Source organism: Nomascus leucogenys, chromosome 3 (assembly GCF_006542625.1).
Source record: "Nomascus leucogenys isolate Asia chromosome 3, Asia_NLE_v1, whole genome shotgun sequence".
In the NCBI taxonomy this organism is placed as follows: Eukaryota; Metazoa; Chordata; class Mammalia; order Primates; family Hylobatidae; genus Nomascus; species Nomascus leucogenys.
Window position 1 is genome coordinate 14,154,371 of NC_044383.1, and position 22,809 is coordinate 14,177,179.

Here is a 22,809-nt window from a genome sequence, read left to right on the forward strand (position 1 = left end):
GCACTGACCATGGGACAACACACTCAAGATGGTGGGGCCACAGGAGCAGCCAGGATCCCTGAGTCACCCAGGGAGAAGGACCCAGAAGAGCTGATGACCTAATCAGATGATGCATGAGAAAGAAATGAACCTTTGCTGGGAGGAGCCCCTGAGATTTGGGGGTTTGTTTGTTGTGGCAGCTAGTATAAATCATCCTGACTGACGCACTGCCTCTGTCCAGCCCTCTGCAGCTGGAGGCCCTCCGCACCCTTCCTTGGCCTCTCGCACTCCACAGCTGGCAGTTCGACGTCTGAACAATTTCCTCATTCAACAGCCTGATTTTGAAGGCACAGAGAAGGTGGGGAAAGGCAGATGACAAGCACTGCTGCCGGGCATTTAAGATGCCCCAGCTACCATGCTCAGTACTTGCTGCTTTTATTTATGATTCTCACCACGGCCCACACCCATGACAGATGAGGAAACTGAGGCACTGAGAGGTTAAGCGACTTTCCCAAGCCCATGCAGCCCAAAGAGGTGACATCTGGCTTTGAACTCAGGTCTACCTGACTCTAAAGCTTGCCTCCTTCTCATCACTCTGTTGCCCTTCTGTGAGCTCTCCAACAGCTCTCAACCCCTTCCAAGCCCACCCTTGGCTGGTGCCCTATAACACCCCCAAAGCAAAACTGGCCATGTGTGGGAGACTGATGCAGGATTCGAGGCAGGGTCTACGGGGTGGGCTTTGCCTCTTGAGATAAAAACATCAGGCAAGGGTTTGTAGGGCGCCCTCCGTGGGGAGGGAGAACGGAGCTCCAGGCACAGGCATTGCTTAGGCAGGGCTTTCTATCCTGGCTTCCAGCAATTACAAGATGGCAGACACCTCAGGATGTGAGCTCGCCAAGCGTGGCTTCCCAGAGACATGAGACAGGAGAGCTGACGGGCCCATGGAGGGCAGCTTCCAGAGCTCCCCTCAGTGTTTCATTCCAACCAACTCACATTGATTGAGAACCATGTGTCCAGCATCATGCTGGGGCGGGGACAGAGAGAGCAGATGCCACTGTCTCTGCCGAGAGTGGGTGGACCTTCCCACGGCCCTCATCCTGTGCTCTGTCTTTCCTGGGGACACCTCCATACACCCAGAGACTCAAGACAAAAGCCCAAGGGCATCCTCCTTCTGCCGTTTCGCAAGGCCCTTGTTCCTCCCCATCCCCGAGGCTGCTGGCCCAGCTTGGGGACCTGGGGCTGCTCCCCAGATGGCCTCTTGCCTCCAGTCCTTCCTTGTCCCCCTTATTACTCCTCCATGTGGTCGGGGGATCGTCCTAAAATACAAGTGGCACTCAAAGCACTGGCAGCTCCACACCGCTGCCGCCTCGACATGGCTTCCCAGGGCCTACAGCTCAGAGAGGCCCCCTCTCCATTCCCACCCCCACAGCACTGCCCACCCTGTGCCCTTTCCTACCTCTGTGCCAAGGTTTCTCAACCTCAGCCCTATTGACATTTTGCCCGCCGGTAACTCTGGGTAGGAAGATGCCATGTGCACTCTAGAATGTTCAACGGCATCCATGGCCTCTACGCATCAGATGCTAGCAGCACTTCCCTCCCCCACAATTCTGCCAATTACAAGTATCTCCAGATAGCCCCAAATGCCCACTGCACTGCACCCATGAAGGCCGCTCCTCCTTCCCCTTCTTTTGTGTCCAGCTTCCTCCTCCACATCCTTTAAGATCTGATTCAGTAGCATCACCTCGTGGAAGCCTCCTCTAGCTCACCTGACCCCACACTTCCCTGAGCACAGCTCCACCACTGCTCCCATCATGGGGCATTTGGTTAATCTGCTTATGTGTTGGCCCTACTCTGAAGGTGGGCTCCTCAGAATCCCCATCATGGGGCACAGAATCACAACAATGGAACAGTGTGTGCAGAGACCACCCAGGTGAGGGCGATGGACTCTGACGAGAGGCAGAAGAGGCTCTGTGCAGCTGGGGATGTTGGAGGTGACTACAGACAGTGGTGCCTGACACAAGGGTCCTCAATACATGCAGGGATATGGAAGCGAGAAAGACAGAGTAGGGGGCAGCGCCTTCATAAAGGGCCTTCTGGGGCACAGCCTGAACAAAGGCCACAGGGTATGGACATCCAGGTGAGCCTAGGAAGTGGTGTGGCCACAGCCCAGTGTGAGGCCATGGGAGAGGTCCCAGGAAAGGATGCTGGAGCAGAAGGAGGTGTGGGCGTGAGGCTCTTGGATGTGTTCTGTAGCCCAAGGTGTGCTCAGCAGAATGGAAAATTGAAAAAAAATTATGGTCAATAACTTTGAGAAATGCTTTGGTAACAGTTAAAGAGGTTTCTTTCTTGCAGGACTTCTCAGAGCCTTGAATATGCTCACATGCTGAGTGGATCCACCAGGGGAGACATGGCATTACAGTGCTGCCCACGTGTAATTGACCACGGAGGGTTCTTTTTCACAGAGCTTCTCCACTGGCCACTCTCCTATGGTCTACCCTTTGGAAAGCACTGCTCAGAGCTGAGACACACAAGCTACATACTGAGGAGGGGTCCCAAGGCAAGGACAATCTGGGCTTGAGGACAGTGGCTTTGGGGTTGGTCAAAGTCCTCTGAGCCAGTGCTGGGGCCTCAGTCACTCGCTCAGCTCCTCAGCCAGCACCTTGCTTCGCTGCATCTGGGGCACTGGGGCACGTGAGAAGTAAATGAGGCTCTGGAGCAAGCTGTTATGGGAAGAACTGGGAAAGCAGTGCAAAGTTTATTGTAGGAAAACAGTTGACCCAAGGCATGGATCAACCACCTCCCCTGGAGGCCTCCCTGGCTGTAACATATGGTGTGGCTTAAATTTTTTAAATTGAAGAGAACTTGAGGAAAAAAAAGCTGGCAGGCTCTGAGGCACTTGTAAAACCATCTGAGCTGATGGCGGTGTCTGGGCCCCATCCTTCCAGGAGATGGAGGCAAGGCTGAGCAGAGTTAGGGAGGTCTGGAGAGCTCAGGTCAGGGGCTGCCAGCAGGGGCTTCTGGACAAGGTTAGCCACGGGGCAACCCAGTGGCAGCCCTCAGTGGCTGCCCCAGTGCCTGCCTGTACCCTTTTCTTGGCTAAGCCACAAGAGCCTATCCAGCCAGCAAGGTCAGGCAAAGGGAGCACTCCATCCTCACTGCAGATCAGAGCCAGGCCGCAGACAGTGGGAGGAGAGTGAAGGGGAGGTGAGGAGACTACACCCAGGGGAAACACCCAGGGCTCTAGAATCACCCAGACTTGGGTTCAAACTCTAGCTCTGCCACTCACTAGTTGTGTGACGTGGGATGTGACAGCTCCCCTGAGCCTCTCCTTCCTTATCAGTTAAGATGGAACCAATATAATCTGCATCCCACAGTGACAGCAAGGACTATAGACAGTGGTGCCTGACACAAGGGGTCCTCAATACATTCTAGTTGTCATTGTTTGGGGGGAACACATGTGAGTGGGCAGCCCTATGGGGGCACAGATGAAGCGCTGGACTGGGCCAAGCTGAGCCACCGTGGGAAGATGCCTCTGCAAAGGGTAGCTGAAGACCCCTTCAGCAGAGTGGCCTCTCACACTATTCAGCTCTGTGGGCCTCAGAGGCCTGTCTGTAAACAGGGCAACCTCTTGTGGATACGCGAACCATCAGAGACGTCTCAGAGGCATGTGGCACACCATAGGAGCCCAGCCAGGGAGCTGTCATCATTATGCCCTCTAGGGCACATGCACCCCTCTAAGCTCAGGGCACGTGTTTATGCCCAGAGTGTCCACACTGTCTTGAGTGGTGGCCAGGAAATCAAAAATGTATCTAGCCAGAGCCCCATCAATACGACATCGGCTGCGACTGGGTGAACAGGGACCCTGCTGAGAACATCTCCTTGACTGTGTCCACCTGAGAACCTCACAGACAGCAACACGCCCATATCTGGAGCATAGCAAGGCTCCCAAGGTGGGGGCAGCTGTGCCTACCCAGGGCCACACCTTGTCCAGAGCAAACTAACCCCATTCTATGCCTAGAAGTGTTTTATAAACATAAATTCTGTATTTCTGAAAAGTGCAAAAGGGCTGGGGGTGTTTGCAGTTCATGGAAAGAGAAGTGCATGGATTATGGTGGATGCAGAAGCAGAGAAACAGCAACAGGAGGCAACAAGGTGATGGTGACTCTGGTCTGTGTGAGCATTAGGGATGCCGTCCAGCAGGCTGTCCAGAGTGGGGCGTGACAAAGGGCAATGCTTCTGGGTGTGAGGCTGGTCTCACCCTGCAAGGGCAATGGCCACCGCCAACTGCTGATGCTGGAGAAGAACGAGGGCTACATTTGGTGCAAGAGGTGCAGGGGGTTGGGGGGACTGATGGCCAAGACCTTCCACAGGCTGTGGTGACCTCAGTCCACTGGCAGCCTGGGATGGGAACCAGGAGGTATACCCTTCCAGGGAGCTGGCTGGCCCACAGGGTCCTGAGCAGGGTGAAGCCACCACTGGCCCCAGGGGATGGGACACACACAAAGCTATTCCCACACAGGTCTCATCTCAGGCTCTCAACACCTCCGGGAGGTGAGTCTGACAGGAAGGCTACTTTTAAGAAAGGGAAACAGAGGCCCAGGGAGGGAATGTGGCTTGACCAAGTGGGCAGAACCACTGACACTAGAACACTAAATGGGTTGAGAACACACTTTTGTGAAGGTGAGTTAAAAGGAAGCAGATCTTGGAGAACCGAGGCTGCTGGACCCTGAGGACAATGGTACCCCGATGCTTCAACCATCCAGTGGGTGGCCCCGAGGTGGGGTTGGGGTGGCCCCTGACCCTTCAGAATACTCCAGAATATGTTTCAGAATTCTCTTCATTCTTTGATGTAGTTGGGCACCCTCCTTCCCTCCCATTCAACCCCCAACACTTCCCCTCCACGCTGACCTCTCAGAACCGCCCTGCTAAGCCCTTCCTTCTGGGCACTTCTCCTCCTGACCTTGGCCAGGCCTCCATCTGCCCTACCACAAATGGTTGGGTGTGGGCACACGGCAGCATGGTGACCCTTGAAGGGGCTGGGCCCCAAGAAGCAGGCATCCCGCCCCTACTCCAGGCCTGGCCTAGACCATCCCCATCTTGGCCCTGGCAGGCTTGGGCACTCTCTGGGGGAGGATGAGAACTGTGATCTCAGGAGGTCAACAACAGCTACCAGCCCAGCACTTAACAGATCCCCACGTGGCCTGGCACAGACTTAGGGGCTCCTGTTTTTGGAAAAGGCCTCCTGTGCCACCTGCTGTGGGGTTTGGAAGACTCCTTACCTTTGGGGTGAGGTACTTGGTCATAATTTCCTTCCCTTTCTCTCCCAGTTTTTCATCTGGAGTAACTTCATATTCTGCCTAAAACAGAAGGAGAAAAAGAACAGTAACAGGTTTGCTCATGAGCTTCTTACAGTTACAGAACTTCACAGCCCCTGGAGGAAACCCCCTAGAGGCCACCTGACCAATCCCCTTCTCCTGCAGGTCAGGAAACCAGGGCAGAAGACCTGGCCACGGAGCCCCGATATTCAGTCCAAATTACTTTGCCCTCTCTCACAGATGCTGGGTCTTAGGATGGCGGTGCTCCACGCAGACTGCACATCAGAATCAGCAGGGAGCCCTGAGCAAACACTGATGCTAGGCCCCACCCTAGACCCATGAAATCAGGCTTTCCAGTGGGCCATGAGGGCTGGCACCTGGGCAGCGGGGGTTGAAGACCACTGACTTAGATGAATCAAAGGAAACTACTGGAAAAATAACAGCCCACCAGACTGGAAGGCCGCCAAGAAGCTGCCTTAGGTCACTCAGACCTTGTAAGCTGTGTGATCTTAGACAATTTGCTTAACCTTTCCATAAAATGCAGATGGTACCAGCACCTAGGTATGCCGTGATTATACAGACGGAAGTGATCAAGCTCTTGGCCTGGGGCCTGGCCCATCATAAATAATAATAAACAGTTGCTATAGTTACCGCCACTGTGATTATTATACCTTGCAAGGATAAACAATAATGTGGATGCCTGATCTTTTCCAGCTTTTCAGTTTACAAAGTGAACATACACAGGTTTTTAAAGATGTTCTTATCTGAACCTCGAAAGAGCCAGGGCAGTGACACAGGAGAACAGGGGCTGCCATCCCACCCCCTTAGGACTGGAGATCCTGAGGGCCCACGGCGGGAAGGGACTTGTGTAGGGTCGTGCAGCAGGAGGTGGCAGGGCTGGGACTCGAACCTCCAAGCGCAGGGCTTCTCCTCAACCACAGCACAGAATTTAGGACTCTGATAACTAGCCAAGCCAGAGGGCCCAAGCTCTAAAGATGGGAGGTCTCCAAAAAACAGACTTTTTAATTTTCCTGAATCCCAGAGGGGCTCCTTTGCTCACATCTGACGCACTTGCCACATGGATAAAGGGCCTCGAGTCAATAAAAAGCCTGAGTAAGAGTCCCTTTCTCATTTAGACAAAAGAGCTAATTGCAAGTTGTTTATAACCATTTCAAAATCCACCACCCAAGGATTTGTCAGCCTGTGTCCAAAAGTACAGCTATTTCAAAAGAGGCAGGAAATGACACCAGCACAGACGGACCCGAACTCCTCCCCAGGCGTCCCACCATGCAGTCAGATGCCCATCCGGCCCTCAGGGAAACTTCACACCTCAGTGTCTAGGGTCCGATTCCTCCCAGGTCAGCCAAAGGGAGCACGCAGGTGGCACTGGCAGTGACCACAGAGGCAGCCAGTCTCGTTTCCAACCACAGTGAGCGAGTGTCCTTGTCTTGCTCTCTCTCTTCTAATGGAGAGCCAAGATCCAACGATTTTCTCCCATGGAGAAACATGAACACTATAATCATTTAGATCACAGGGAGACAGGGCAGTGGTTCTGTAAGGAATCCCACCCCTCATTTTATAGGGCTGGACACAGAGGCTCAGAGAAGTCAGGGACTTGCCCAAGGTCACAGCTGCCGGACTGGCGTGCTGGCTTCTGGATTCCCACTGGGCCCCATGGTCAGAGCCTCTCCCCAGAGGTCAATTCCTCTTCCACATCAAGATGAGCCTTGAGGGACTGGGGACTTCTAGATGATTTGTCTTGATAGATGAATTCCTGAGATGTTTTAAGGTGGCTCTTTCCTCTTGACTTTTTCCTGTTATTTTCTTCCTCTGTGCTCCCTGTCGCTCCCCTAAACCTGAGTGCACATGTGTGCACACACACGTGCCCACACACAGATACACAAGCCCACACACCCAAACATACACGTGCCCACACACAGATACACACGCCCACACACCCAAACACACACGTGCCCACAGACACACAGATACCACACCCACACACACGTGCCCACAGACCCACAGATACACACACCCATACACGCACCCACACACCCCCACACATGTGCCCACACACAGATACACACACCCACACACACACCCACACCCACGTGCCCACACACAGATACACACTCCCACACACCCAAACATACACGTGCCCACACACAGATACACCCACACCCAAACATACACGTGCCCACACACAGATACACCCACACACCCAAACATACACGTGCCCACACACACACACAGATACACACACCCACACACACGTGCCCACAGACACACAGATACCACACCCATACACGCACCCCCACACCCCCACACATGTGCCCACACAGATACACACACCCACACACACCCACACCCACTGCCCACACACAGATACACACACCCACATACACACGTGCCCACACACAGATACAGATACACACCCACACGTGCCCACACAGATACACACACCCACACACCCACACATACGTTCCCAGACACACAGATACACACACCCACACACACCCATACACCCACACACACGTGCCCACACACAGACACACAGATACATACATCCATACACACAGACACCTACACATCCACACAGCCACAGACACACGGATACTCACACACACACCCACACACCCCACACACACAGACACCCACATACCCACATGCGCGTGCCCACACACAGACACACGGATACTTGCACCCACACACACAGACACCCACACACCCACACACATGTGCCCCCACACACCTGGATACTCACACCCACACAGACACCCACATACCCACACACATACGTACCCACACACAGATACACACACCCACACCCACACACAGACACACACCCACAGACACACATACCCACAGATACCCACCCACACAAACACCACACCCACACACCCCACACACACAGACCCACAGACCACAACACAGACACACACAAACACAGACACACAGATACCCACACACACACACACAGACACATGGATACTCACACACACAGACACCCACACACCCACACACAGACACACAGATACACCCCCCCCACACACACACACAACCCACACATAGATACATGGATACTCACACACACCCACACACACGTCCCACACCACAGATACACCCACAACACCCACACACACGTCCCCACAGATACACACCCCCATACACAGACACCCACCCACACACACACACAATCAAACCCACACACAGACACACATACCCACAGATACCACCTACACACACTCACACCCCCCCCACAGACCCAGACACACACATAGATACCCACACACATCCACACACAGACACCTACACACTCACAAACACCACACACCCACAGATACCCATCCACACAAACACACCCACACCCCTACACACACATACAGACACACAGACACCCACACACAGACACACATCCCACATGGAGGGCTGATTCCAGGCTCACCCTACATGGCAGGGTATTATTATATCTACATGGTAGGTATTATTAGTCCCGATTTGCAGATGAAGAAACTAAGGGTCTGGGAGGTTCCAATACAGCACAGCTAGCAAGCGATGGGGCAGCAGTGGCGTCTCCAAAGGGACTGAGCGCTCTAGAGCCAGCTGCCTGCTGTTTTCCAGAATGAGAAGCACCCAGGGTCCTGCTGCCCCTGGACAGCCTGCCATTGGTCAGGCACCATGGGAATGTAGCTAGACTGCTCTGCAGGACCCAGGCCCTGGGCAAATGGCCGGCCATCATTTGGGGTAACTCTATACCATTCAGAACACTAGATTTGCACTGTACCAAAATACAGCTGTGAAGGTGGCTCTATTTAACCAAATGGAGGCCTGGGGCTCACTAATCAGCCTCAATAACCAGCTAAAAATACTCTTGCTGTGGGTACTAAAACCCGCGTTAAAAAAAATAACATCCCTTTCAGGTCAGCTGCCTCCCGGCAGAGGCCCCGCCGCTGGATGGGGACACAGGTCCACAGGGCGGCAGTGGGAGCACGCGGGGACAGGCCTCCCCAACCAGGATCAAAAGGCCTTTCTCTGAAGAGTCCGTGCCAGGCCACCACTTGAAGAGCATTTGTGTTGGGAGGCGGAAAACTGATGGAAGGCCTCCAGTTGGGCTTTTCGCACTGATTAAGACACCTAATGACAGGCTATGTCTCCACAGTGACCCCCTGAGGGGAGTCCTGAGAGGCCACCTACAGAGGAAAGGTACCATGGTGGCTCCCCTGGATGGGCCGAGCTCAAGGCAGATCACACTCCACAAGGCTGGGGCCACCCTGGAAACCACTGCTCTGAGAACACGCTTGCCCAGGTGGTGGGAGAAAGCTTAAACCAGCTTAACCAGCAAACGTAAGCAGCAAGTAAGAGTCTGTGCCAACAACCCAGAATTTTACAATTAGATGTAGCTTGGGCAATAGCAGCCAGACAATGATTTCAATGAAAAGAAAGGTAAACTGTATGCAAAGAGTGCCCTTGTGACCTCCATCTGCAAGAGAGTCCCTTCCGACCAGAGAGAGAGAGATGGGCCTTGTCCCCTCCCCGAAACACAGGCACCTCTGCTGTTCTGATCATTTAAAGCTCTCTTAGCCAGGGGTGGTGGTTCACACCTGTAATCCCAGCACTTCGGGAGGCCGAGGCAGGCGGATCACCTGAGGTCAGGAGTTCGAGACCAGCCTGTTCAACACAGTGAAACCCCTGTCTCTACTAAAAATACCAAAAATTAGCCAAGCATGGTGGCGGTGCCTGTAATCCCAGCTACTTGGGAGGCTGAGGCAGGAGAATCGCTTGAACTCGGGAGGCGGAGGTTGCAGTGAGCTGAGATTGCGCCATTGCACTCCAGCCTGGAGCTCTCCCTGCCCAGAGCTCAGTTCTGACAGCCAGGGTGCCAGGGAGCACCCACGACAATCCATAATCCAGATACTTGCCAGGTGCCAACAGGGAAGACACCACTGAATGAGCCTTCTCTCTGCATTGTGATTTATGCCAAACACAGCGGTGGCCTTTGCGGGGAGATGCTGCTCTAACACAAAATGCAGACTATTACATTGAGCTTAAGGAACAAGGAATTATTTCTACATCTGTGCCTCCCAAAGAGTGGAAACATCTATGTGCATCTTAGTTTATAGCCCTAATACTTCATTCTCTTGGCCTGCCCTAATTGCATCATCAATCTCAGAATCCGCCAGGGCAAATATGTCCTGGCTATGAAGACACATTTCCTTCAGATGCTTTTAAGAACCTGCCACGTTTTCAAAGAAGCCGGCCCTGGGTTTAGAAAGGGCAGTCTGGGCTGAATTCCTCCTGGCCTTAGACTAACTTTAGATGTCACCTCCTTCTCCCAGGAGACCTTCTTCTGCCCTGACAGGAAGATGAAGTCAGAGATGCCGTGAGGTCTTGCCACCTCCAGCTTCTGTAATTATTGATGTGGTCAGCTTTTCCAGAGTCCTTGAGGCAGGGACAAGTGACACGCCTGGTCAGCACAATGCTCACCATGCACCCCGCTGGAGAAACACCTGGATCCACCCCCACGGCCCCAGCTTCTCGTCTGTGCTGACCGCGTGGGCCGCCCCTCCAGAGCCCCTCTAGCCCTCTCCCACCCTGCTGTGGGGGTGGAGTGGTGGGGTGGTTTTCTGCTGGCTCCGTCCCCGTCTGGGCACCGCAGGCTCCTGGACCCTCTTCTCCAGACCCGACTCCTGTGGGCAGCCTTCTCCCACGATCCCACGTCAGTCCCTTCCCTTGGCCCTGCAGGTTGCGGGGTGATGGAGGCTCAGGGGTGCTGCATCAGCAGCTACTGATTTCCCTCCCACGCTTTGTAAATAGGCCCTCATTGAATTCCTCCATTCACACATGGGGCCGGCCATCTGTTTTCTGCCAGGATCTGGCTGATGCCCTGCACGGTGCTTCAGACGGGTGGGCACTGGCCTTGCTTCCTTTCTGCTCCCCAGTGAGAATGGTGAGCAGTGCATGAAGGGGGTGTCCCCCAGGGGCCCCAGGGTCAGACAGACCTGGTCAATCCCAGAGCTTGTGCCCGCCTGGGCAAAGTGTTCTCTAATCTCTGGCTCTGGCTCCCATCTGAGTGGCCCTCTCAGGCCTCAGTCAGAAGGGATTCACTGGCCCATCTTAGGGCAATAGATGGGATGGAACCTGAGAAGGGAGGGAAGAATGCACTCCCATCCACGTTGGGTGGAGAATGAAAGTGGTAGGAGCGACTCCAGATTTCCTGAGGTACCACAGCCACCAGCTTGTGAATCGTGGCCTGGCCAGAGGCAAACACTGAATAGAAGGCAGGAGGGAAGGAGGGCTGCATCTCTCCTCGTGGTGGAGGGGACAGGCTCGCCTCTCTCAGGGGGAGGGGACAGGCTCACCCATCTCAGGGGAAGTGATAAGCTCCCCAGTGGCAGAGGGTAACATGGTTTGGCTGTGTCCCCACCCAAATCTCATCATGAATTGTATCTCTCACAATTCTCATGTGTTGTGGGAAGGACCCGGTGGTAGGAGGTAATTGAATCATGAGGGTGGGTCTTTCCGGTACTGTTCTTGGGATAGTGAATAAGTCTCACGAGATCTGATATTTTGTTTGTTTGTTTGTTTTTTGAGATTTTGAGATGGAGTCTCACTCTGTTGCCCAGGCTGGAGTGCAGCGGTGCAATCTCGGCTCACTGCAACCTCTGCCTCCTGGGTTCAAGTGATTCTCCTGTCTCAGCCTCTCAAGTAGCTGGGACTACAGGCGCACGCCACCAGGCCCAGCTAATTTTTGTATTTTTAGTAGAGATGGGGTTTCACCATATTGGCCAGGATGGTCCCAAACTCCTAAGCTCAAGTGATCCACCCATCTTGGCCTCCCAAAGTGCTGGGATTACAGGTGTGAGCCACTGCACCTGGCCTGATCTGATGGTTTTATAAAGGGCAGTTCTGCTGCTCACGCTGTCTTCTCTTGTATCCTGCCATGTGAGACGTGCCTTTCACCTTCCACCATGACTGTGAGGCCTCCCCAGCCACATGGAACTGTGAGTCTGTTAAATCTCTTTCTTCTGTAAACTGCCCAGTCTTGGGTATGTCTTTATCAGCAGCCTGAAAACGGACTAATACAGAGGGGCTGTGCCATCCTGCTTCCTGTCTGCCTCATCACTCTTCTCCTAAGAGCTCCACCCATCCTCACCCCCACCAGCTGCTTTTCCTCCTTCCCTCTCAGGATTGTTTCTCTGTCTCCGCATCCAACCAAGGATCCAAAGGCTACCATGAAAGGTCTTTAACTTTCCCCATTACTCTTTTTGTTCTAAGTGAAAAGAATCCCAGCCTAACCTAGTTCAACAAAACTGTAAGCTCCCGGCTCCTGGAATCTAAGGATGAGCTGTACAACCAAATTGTGGGGAGAACAGAAAAGCAGCTGGGCCCAGAGCCCAGAAACCAGGGACACAAGCACTTCTGTAGCCCCCATCATCTGTGTGTTGGGTGTGTGTGTGTGTGTGTGTGTGTGTGTGTGTGTGTGTGTGTGCTGCTCACGATCTCTGGGTGCTGACTGGCTTGTTCCAGTGTAGGAAACATGGCAGTCCACAGTTCCCAGGGTTTTCATGTTAAGCTTTCTCTAGCAGGGAAGAACTTCCCCTTGAGGCCATCAATTCTAGGGAAAGGACTCATTGGCCTGCCTTGACTCACAGACTCCCTCCTGCTCCAGTCAACTGCAGCTTGGAGGTGACATCATTAAGAACATGGCAGCTTCTAGGACAGCCATGTTATTTGAGAATATGGGTGGAGCACCCAGGAGACTGGATGATCCCACAGGCGTGCACTATATAAACCCATTTTAGAAGTGGCACTTTTTCAAGACAGCCCTGCTCCTGGGGTCTGGCTTCCTAGCTGTTCTGACTGTCTCTATGTGCATCTGAAAAACTAACTATAAGCACCCTCCACTCTCCCCATTTTGGGGGATCACACCAGTAAGAGAAAGACGAAGACAAATACTGGATTCTCATAAATAAGAGAAGCAGAATACTTAGCCCCCAGTAAGGCAGAGTGGATCATTTCACAATAAAATTTCAAATCATCAGGTACATCGAAAGCCAGGTGATGGCCCACTAATTTTATGTCATCACCTAGAGTCTAGGCTACTTAGCAGATAGGAATGCCTCTCAGCATTTCCTATATGAGATTTCATTTGTTGTAACCTCATATTTGTAGTCGCCTGCCTCCAAGGTGGCCTTCAATAATCCTCATTATTCATGCTCTAGGAAAGTCTCTTTCCATATGAAACAGGGCTAACCAGTGCCACCAGGATGATGTTAGGGAAATGGTGTGGATGCTCTAAGGCTAGGTCATAGAGGGCACTGCAGCTCCTACCATGCTCTCTTGGATTGCTCGCTCCGGAGAAAGCCAGCCATGTTGTGAGGATGCTCAAGCAATTCCATAGAGAGGCTCCCTCCTGCCAACAGCCAGCACCAACCTGCCAGGCATGTGAATAACTGTGGATGCAGATCCTCCAGCCACGGTCAAGCCTTCAGATGACTGCAGCCCAGCCAACTTCTTGATATCTCACCTCATGAGAGACCTTGAGCCAACAGCACGTCGTGAAGCCATGCCCAAATTCCTGACCCACAAAACCATCACCTAATAAAGGTTGACTGTTGTTTCAAGCCACTATATTTTGAGGTGAACTAATACTGTGTGGGCCTCAGTGGCTCATGCCTATAATCCCAGCACTTTGGGAAGCCAAGGCAGGCAGATCACTTAAGGTCAGGAGTTCAAGACCAGCCTGGCCAACCTGGTGAAACACTCTCTCTACCAAAAATACAAAAATTAGCTGGGCATCATGGCGCATGCCTGTAATCCCAGCTACTAGGGTGGCTGAGGCATGAGAATCACTTGAACCCAGGACGTGGAGGTTACAGTGAGCTGAGGTCACACCACTGTACTGCAGCCTGGGTGAAAGAGTGAGACTCTGTCTCAAAAAAGAACAGCAACAACAAAAAAACCCAAAGCTAATACTGAACAAATATTTTAACTTGTAGCTGGTGTTGCTTAATTCACTTTAAAATTTTCCTTGGCCAGGTACAGTGGCTCATGCCTGTAATCCAGCACTTTGGGAAGCCAAGGTGGAAGGATCACTTGAGGCCAGAAGTTCAAGACCAGCCTGGGCAATACAGGGAGACCCCATCTCTAAAAAAAAAAAAAAAAATTATTTAATTAGCCAGGCATGGTGGCCTGTGCCTGTAGTCCCAGCTACTCAGGAGGCTGAGGTGGGAGGACTCACTTTGGGCCCAAGAGTTTGAGGCTATGGTAAGCTATGATCGTACCACCGCACTCCAGCCTGGGCAATAGAGTGAGACTCCATCTCTTAGAAAAAAAAATCTTCTTTATTTTTTTAATCTTTCATTTAACCAGAAAGCAAGCTGCACAAGGGCAGGAACTTAGTTCTCCTGTTCATTGTGTTCTCCCAACCGCTGGAACAGAGCCTGGCACACAGGAGCCACTCCATAAATATGCACTGGGTGAATCTGCTTCTGTATCTGCCAAACATCCCTCAATCCCAAAGAGAAGAGACCTGAACCCATTAAGTCTCATGCAAGTGTGGAGACGAGACGGTTTCAAATGAGCCAGCATGTGGTCAAGGCTCCCAGGGAACAGGTTAGAGAGAAGTACATCAGTCTCCGAGATGCCCAAGACCCTTTGGCCTGTGGGGGCTGACACTAGCCTGGACCCTCTTCAATCCCCTGACTAGCCGGGCAAACTCTTTGCCCTCTAGAGACCAGACCTAGTCATGGCTTAGGTCACTGACTCCATTTCTTGCTGAGAGGGCAGCTGGCAGTGGCAGGAGAAAAGTCTTTCTCAGGTTCCTGGAAGACCCTTGATAACCAAGACCAAAGGCCGAACTCCCCCTGCAGTCTAGTAAATGACGTGCAAAACAGTTCTGCTGCCGAGAAAATCACCTGGGCCCTCTTTAAAAAACAGTTGCAGTCTTCCACTTGACTTGAGAAATGCAGACATTAAGCCTGTGCAGAAGGCCAGGCACGGTGGCTCACGTCTGTAATCCCACCACTTTGAGAGGCTGAGGCAGGCGGATCACTTGAGGTCAGGAATTCGAGACCAGCCCAGCCAACATGGCGAAACCCCATCTCTACTAAAAATACAAAATTAGCTGGGTGTGGTGGTGTGCACCTGTAATCCCAGCTACTCAGGAGGCTGAGGCAGGAGGATCACTTGGACCCAAGAGGCGGAGGCTGTAGTGAGCTGAGATCGCGCCACTGCACTCCAGCCTGGGTGACACAGTGAGACTCTGTCTCAAATTAAAAAAAAAAAATACTGTGCAGGAAAGGAACCTTTCCCAGGGACTACATCAGAGTCCAATGAGGACAGGTTATTTTTAAAAGCTCCACTTGGTAGAAATTCAACAGAGAGATGGGAACGGCGTGGATGGCGCTGGCCAAGTCAGGCAGCAGCCGGGGCACTACTGCAACACCGAGGACCCCGCCACCTCCTCCCTCCTCTGGGTTCCAGTCAGGATGGAAGAAAAAACGGATTTTAGACGAGAAGTTACGCCAGCCCTGGAAAACTCAATAAAGTCTCCGTGCGTAAAAGAGGTGTTCCAGAGGCTGGTCATTTGACGTCAAGATGGGCGATGAAAAAGTCTCGCTAATTCCCAGGGATGCAGATGAAAACGCAGAAGGGATGGGGTCGGCCTCTCATGAGTGGCAGCTTCATTAGGGTAGATGTGAAGAGCATTTGACGCGCTGACACAGGGAGCCAGACTCACATTTCCTTTCCAAAAAACAGCTCTTGGTACAGGCCCAGAGAGAGGGAACGAAGGCACGACCAGAATGAAAATGGGCATCCATTGGATTTTTTTTCCCCCTTTTCAAACTGACTATAAGTGTCTAACAAAACACATGGCTGGAAAATTCCACCGACTCCTAGCCTTAGCCTCACTCTGCTCTGCCTCATCAACTCTCTAGATGGCTCCCAAAGCTGCTGCTGCCTATTTTCCAAATGGGGAGCAGCCCTTGGTCCGGGGCATCTTTTGTCCTCACGCTTCTCCATCCACGTGGATTTGCTTCCTTGGTGAGCTCCTCCAGCCCAGGGCTCTCTAAACACCAGCTATATATATGTTGACAACTCCAAGGCTGGGCACGGAGGCTCATGCCTGTAATCCCACCACTTTGGGAGGCCAAAGCAGGCAGATCCCTTGAGCCCAGGAGTTTGAGACCAGCCATGGCAACATGGCGAAACTCTGTCTCTACAAAAAATACAAAAATTAGCTGGGCGTGGTGGCGTGTACCTGCAGTCCCAGCTACTGGGAGGCTGAGGCAGGAGGATCACCTGAGCTCAGGAGGCAGAGGTTGCAGTGAGCTGAGATCACACCACCGCACTCTAGCCTGGGTGACAGAGTAAGACTCTCAAAAATAAAAATTAAAAAAAAAAAAAAAGTTGACAACTCCCAATTTTCCATTTCCAGCCCAGACCTTTCTCATGAAGCCTGACTTGAATATCCATCTCCCCTGGAGCTTCGCCACTCAAGGATCTGGTGGGCATTCCAAGGTGCGTGTGCCTAAAACGGAGCTCTTGATTTTCCCCACAAGGTGACCCTCCCGCAGCCTTATCCTTACTCCATCTTTCCATTTGTTCAGGTCAAAACTTTGAAGTCTTCCTTAACTCTTCTCTCATCCCCAGTCCATCGGAGAATACACCTTCCACACAAGTCTCAAATCCAACCACTTCTCACTACTGCCAGGGGCTACTAAGCTGACTTGAGCCACCAGCTGCTCTCACCTGGACTGCTGCAACAGCCTCCTAGCAGATCTCCCCGCTCCCACCTCTGCCCTCAAAACCTGCTCCCAACATAGAAGCCAGTGGGATTCTTTAAAAACCTAAGTCACAGATGGGCATGGTGGTACACACCCGTATTCGCAGCTACTTGGGAGGCCAAGGCAGGAGGATCACTTGAGTCCAGGAGGTTGAGGCTGCAATGAGCTATGAACCCACCCCTGCAATCCAGCCTGGATGACAGAGTGAGACCCTGTCTCATAAATAAAATAAAATAAAATAAAACCCCAAGTCAGACCATGCCACTGCTCTGCTAAAAACCCTCCAGTGGCTCCCCCATTTCACTCAAAGTCAAAGTTCTCTGATGGCACAAAGTTTTACATGATAAGCTCCTCTCCTACCCCCTCTGCCCCTCCTCCCTCCCCTCCAACTGCGGACACTCATACCTGCAGGCCTTTGTGCTGGCTGTTCCCTGCCTGTAACACCCTTTCACCACATATTCACTTGGCTAACTCCTCCAATGACTTCCTGGTCCTCAATCAAACATCGCCTTTTCAAAGACTCCAATGCTGACCATCCTACTTCATGATACAACCAGCCTCCCCATAACCAAACTCCCAACCTCCTTTAACCTGCTCCAGTTCTTTTTCCATCCCAGTTCTCACCTTTAAACATTCCATGTCATTGGCTTATTATGCTCACGGCCTCAGAGGCAGCATGATGCAGAGGAAGGAGCCTGGATTGGGAGCCAGGAGACCTGGGTTCTGGGCCTACCTCTGCCCCTCACATGCTCTGGGACTCTAGGCACGCCACCAACCTCCACTGGGCCCAATCTGAGCATCACTCAACTGTTAGGTGTGGCACTGCGGGCTGAGGATTCACAGACCATGGGCCACGTCTGTGCCACCAAGAGGCTCTGGCTAGTGGAGGAATAGGCACACAGACCCCTCAATGGCTAGGTTCATTGAGGCTCAGTGCTATTCCAGACATAGTTCTGAGCAGTAAGAACTCACGTAGTCTCTACCTAACACCTCTCCCATCATCAGATACAGTTATATCCCCACTTACAGATGAAGACACGAAGTACATGAGGGGTTAAACACCTACCCACGGTCTCACCAACAGATGGTGGCAGAGCCATTTTGTCTTGGCACCCTATCTCTGGAGGCTGCACTCTCCATCATGCACCTCTGCCAGCACGGAGCAGCAGTGTGGCTCAGGTGCATGTGAGAAGCAAGCACCCACAGCAGAGGGGCACGGCAGGAGAGAGAGGAAGAGGGAGATCGGGAGGGCCTCTGAGAACAGGGGACAGAAGGACAAGCAGGCATTTGCCAGGCAAATGGGACCGTGGGGAGGATTTCAGGCAGGGAGGCCTGAGGGAGCTAGGGCCAAGACGCTTGAACTCTCCTGGCAAGTCAGAAACGCCAGAAGTGGGTGGTCGGGCCAGAACACATGGCTGAAGAAAGACTCCAGGAAGGCCAAGGACGAAAAGGTGGGCAGGAGCTGATGCTGGATGATCTGGTAAGTCAGCCTCAGAACCTGGACTTTATCCTAGATGTCATTACTTCCTAACCCTGGATACACATTAAACCTCTGGGAGATTTGAAAAATGCCAATAGGTGCTAGAATCGATGGCCTAGTGGTAATAACCCTTGTGCCAAACTGTGGCCTGCAACTACTATGTCCCAGTAAAAGGAATCACAGCTCCTCTGAAAAACAATGGATCTAGTACAAGATGAGCCCGGAACCCTGTGTCATATCAGACAGCAAGGAGACTACTGATAACTACTGGAGCCCAGCCAGGGACTCAGAAGCCAACCTGGAGAGGCCCCCACTAGCCACTGATGAGACGATGAGCATCAGTCAGGATAATGACTACGGTGCAACAATACACATGCAACATGTTTAAAACCACGAGTTAAAAACAGTTACTGCTACTGGAGGATGGTAGTGAACCAGTTTGGTATTTTAGAAACATTAATGCAGAAAAGAATCAACCGTTTCCTCTATGAACTTTACTGCTGGCTCACCACATGGTCATCAAAAGGAAATGCTTCTGTTGGCAAATGAAGAAGGAATGGCAGAATTAGAATGCTGCCATGTTGCAAGCCCTTGTTAATTAACAGATGCAGGTACAAACTAGCAATAGCTGCTACCATTTCAAAAAGAAAGACAACCAGATGGTATATGCCCCCTAATGGAAGAACATGAAATCACTGAGGAAGTCGAATCCCACTCCACCCTGCAAAAAGGGAAACTGAATTTGGTCAAGTTTCTAGATCCAACTAGCAATGTATAAGAAATATAGAGGAGCCTGGCCGGGTGCGGTGGCTCATGCCTGTGGTCCCAGCACTTTGGGAGGCCGAGGTGGGTGGATCACGAGGTCAGGAGATCGAGACCATCCTGGCTAACATGGTGAAACCCCATCTCTACTAAAAATACAAAAAATTAGCTGGGTGTGGTGGTGGGCACGGGTAGGCCCAGCTACTCAGGAGGCTGAGGCAGGAGAATGGTGTGAACCTGGGAGGCGGAGCTTGCAGTCTGCTGAGATCGCACCACTGTACTCCAGCCTGGGCAACAGAGCGAGACTCCATCTCAAAAAAAAAAAAAAAGAAAGAAAGAAATATAGAGGAGCCTGTTAAATGACACTTAGGGATAAGAATACAAAATTCAGACTGTGGGAAGCTCTTCTGTAGGAACAACAAATGTATTACAAAGGGGGATGGATGGTTATGGGGGAGCCTAGAGTCAACAAAACATCAACAGATCACAATGTGTGGACCTTAGCCAGACCAATTCAAACAAATACACATAAAATGTACGAGAACATTGGCAATCTGAATACTAACATTTGATGATAGGAAAGAATTTTTTAAGCTGTGATAGTACTATTTTTTAAAGAGCTTTTATTCAGAGATACATAGTGAAAAGTTCACAGATGAGATAATATGTGAAATTTGCTACAAAGTGTTACAGAGTGGAGGATGGAGGAATGGATGAAAGAGGATTGGCCATGAGTTCATAATTGTGGGTTCATAAAGGTGGGGTGAAGGGTGCCTGGGGGTTCATTACACTATTCTGTCGACTTTTACTTTTTATAGCTTGAAATTTTCCATAATAAAAAGTTATAAAAATACTAGGCCCCACCTCCTGAGATTCAGATTAATTGGTCTGGGCTTCAGCTCAAGCTCTGCTGTGTTGTTAAGGCTACCCAGGTGTTTCTGATGCCCAGCTAAGATTGAAAACTACTGTAATCACTCATCCAAGAGGCGCCAAGAGCCTGCCCGAAGCCCAAGGCAGAGCCTCCCCGAAGCCCAAGGCAGAGCCTGCCCGAAGCCCAAGGCAGAGCCTGCCCGAAGCCCAAGGCAGAGCCTGCGGAGGGGAGGGAGCTGGCCTGGGCAGGGTCAAGGAGCCAAGCACATGAGCCTGATCAGGTTGGGGAAGGATGAGGAGGGGAAGGCATCAAAGAATGCAAAGATTTCAGGCTCGGGTGACTGTAGGGTGCTGGTCACTGGAACAGGTAATGTCTCAGGGCTGGTAGCTTTGGGGTCCTGGGAGAAAGTGCTGAGTGCATTTGGGACTTACTGACTTTAAGGGGGCCTTTGTGACTTCAGTGGAGATGTCCAGTGGGCAATTTGGTTTGTGGGTCTGGAGATGCACATCAAGATCCTGAAGCAGATACAGAGACTTGAAACCCTAAAGGGTTGTCCCCCAAACTGAGAAAGAAGTCGGGATGGCTGCAGCCAATGGTGGCATGAGGGCCCTTCAGGAAACAGCAGCCTCTCGGCCCCTGCACCTGGGGGGGGAGGGGAGGGGCCTGGATGAATTCACACCCTTCATGACCGCTCTCCACTCCTCCTCCTCCCCTCTTGTCCTCCTTCCTCGGATAGAAACCCAAGGGCAGTTGGCTGAACCGAAGTGCCCAGGCTCCCCGGGCAGGTGCAGAGGAACTCCTGACTATTCCCACAACCTGTCTTAAAAGCCCATGCAATCAATCAGCATTTGTTAAACAAACAAATAACAAGCACCATCTGAAGGAAGACTCCATGTTGTCAGGCATGTCACCCATGCCAGAGCCCAGTGGAGCCACTGGTGTCAAACCAGCTTGACAGCCATGCGCTTCATTTGACATTTGAGTGCCCATAGATGCTGGGCACTGTGTGAGGCAGGTGTGAACAGGAAGCCCAGGGTCCTGCCCTCAGGGAGCTTGCATTCTAATGGGGAAGCAGACAATAAACAATTGTACAAACACACAAAAGCTTTGGAATTCTATAAAATGGGTTCTCAGCTGGAGGAAGGGGCCTCGAGATCCAAGAGCTAGGCCTAACTTCCCCAGGCGCATCCTCCCATAATAACCCAGGCTTCCAGAATCAAAGAGCTGATAGGGCTCCACTTTATAGCAACAGCAACTAAGGTCCAGAGGGGAGGGGGCCCACCCAAGGTCACCCATGAGTTTAGATCCTCAGACAATTTTGCATTCCTAATCAAAGTCTGTAGTGGGAATTTTGTAAGCAGTGAGTTTATTCCTCACTCTTCTAACCCATGAGATCTATCTTTTCCTTTGAGCCAAAACAGTCACTGATCACAGAGGACCATAGGACCATCCCTCAGGAGCAGGAACTTACCACGGAGTCCAGGAACTGAATGTAACACTCCAGCCCAGGCCTGGTTTCACAAAACTGCCGGAAAAGCAGCCTCCCGATTGGCTGCTTGTCACATAAACTGCAGTAATCTCTGTCTGGAGACAAGAAAAGAAGAATGTGATGAGACCCAGGAGAAGGCCAGGCAGGGCGTTCCTGTCATTCCCACACCTGGGTTCAGAGCCCTAGATGGATGGAGGAAGGTGACTGGCAAACTCTCAGAACCCCTTCTTCATTTCATGGTCTCTGCAGAATCAGAGAGATGTCAGTGTAGAAGAAGGCACCAGTGATGACCCAGCCTCTACTCCCCACCCCACACGCCCGGTCCAATGCTCTGATTTCTGTATGGACATGCCAGCAGTTCTGGGGACTGTGATTCCATCTCCTCGGTGGCCATTAAGCACATCACATTCTCTGATTACAGTGACTGGATAAGGGTGGCAGGCCTGTAATGTGAGCCAGTCGAATCAGAGTGGACTGCAGACTCCCTGGGAACACTGGAGCAGAGGTGCTCTCTTCCTCTGGAGGTCATGGTGAGTGGGTGTGAAGCCAGGTGCTGCAACGGCGTTCTTGACACTGCAAGAAAAGCCGCTATGGATGAGCCTGACACATCAAGGAGGTGAGAGCTGGGAAATTACAAGAAGTAGAGTTGGTGCCCTGGTGATGTCATGAATCTCTGGATCAAACCATGCCTGTAGCTCAAACCACATCTGAAAAGCTAATTTATGAGACAACACATTCTCCTTGTTTAGGGCAGTTTGAACATTTGTAGAAATTACTTGTAATTCAAAGCATCCTAATGGATACAGTTTTCAAAAATCATTTTTGCCCAACTGGAGAAAAGCCCAGTCTTAGGATGCTTCGAATTATGAAAACCCTGCCTTTTCTAGTTAGGCACTAAAGGCATGGAGACAGGAAGTCACCCGCGCTTACCCACTCAATAGCCAAGAGGGTTCTGAAGAGGAAATAGTGCAAGACTCCCACCAAGAGGCCCAGAGACCATGGTGTTAGCCAACAATTTGCTGTGTTACTTCAAGCAGTTCACTTGCCCTCTCTGGGCCTCTGTGTTCTCCTCTGAAAACCAGAAGGGCATGCTGGAGTTGGGATGGGGGCCCTTTCCCTTTTGG

The 22,809-nt window shown here is 51.8% G+C and overlaps 1 protein-coding gene across 1 annotated transcript in view; it reads right to left on the reverse strand.

Moving 5' to 3' along the window:
* Window positions 1-22,809, reverse strand: part of GRK5 (G protein-coupled receptor kinase 5) — a 246,783-nt gene that overhangs the window by 51,050 nt on the left and 172,924 nt on the right. Inside the window, exons 3-4 of the mRNA XM_003255024.3 lie at window positions 21,668-21,780; window positions 5,259-5,336 (exon numbers count right to left, since the gene is read on the reverse strand). Coding sequence (XP_003255072.1) covers window positions 5,259-5,336; window positions 21,668-21,780 — 191 coding nt within the window. The remainder of the gene's footprint in view (window positions 1-5,258; window positions 5,337-21,667; window positions 21,781-22,809) is intronic.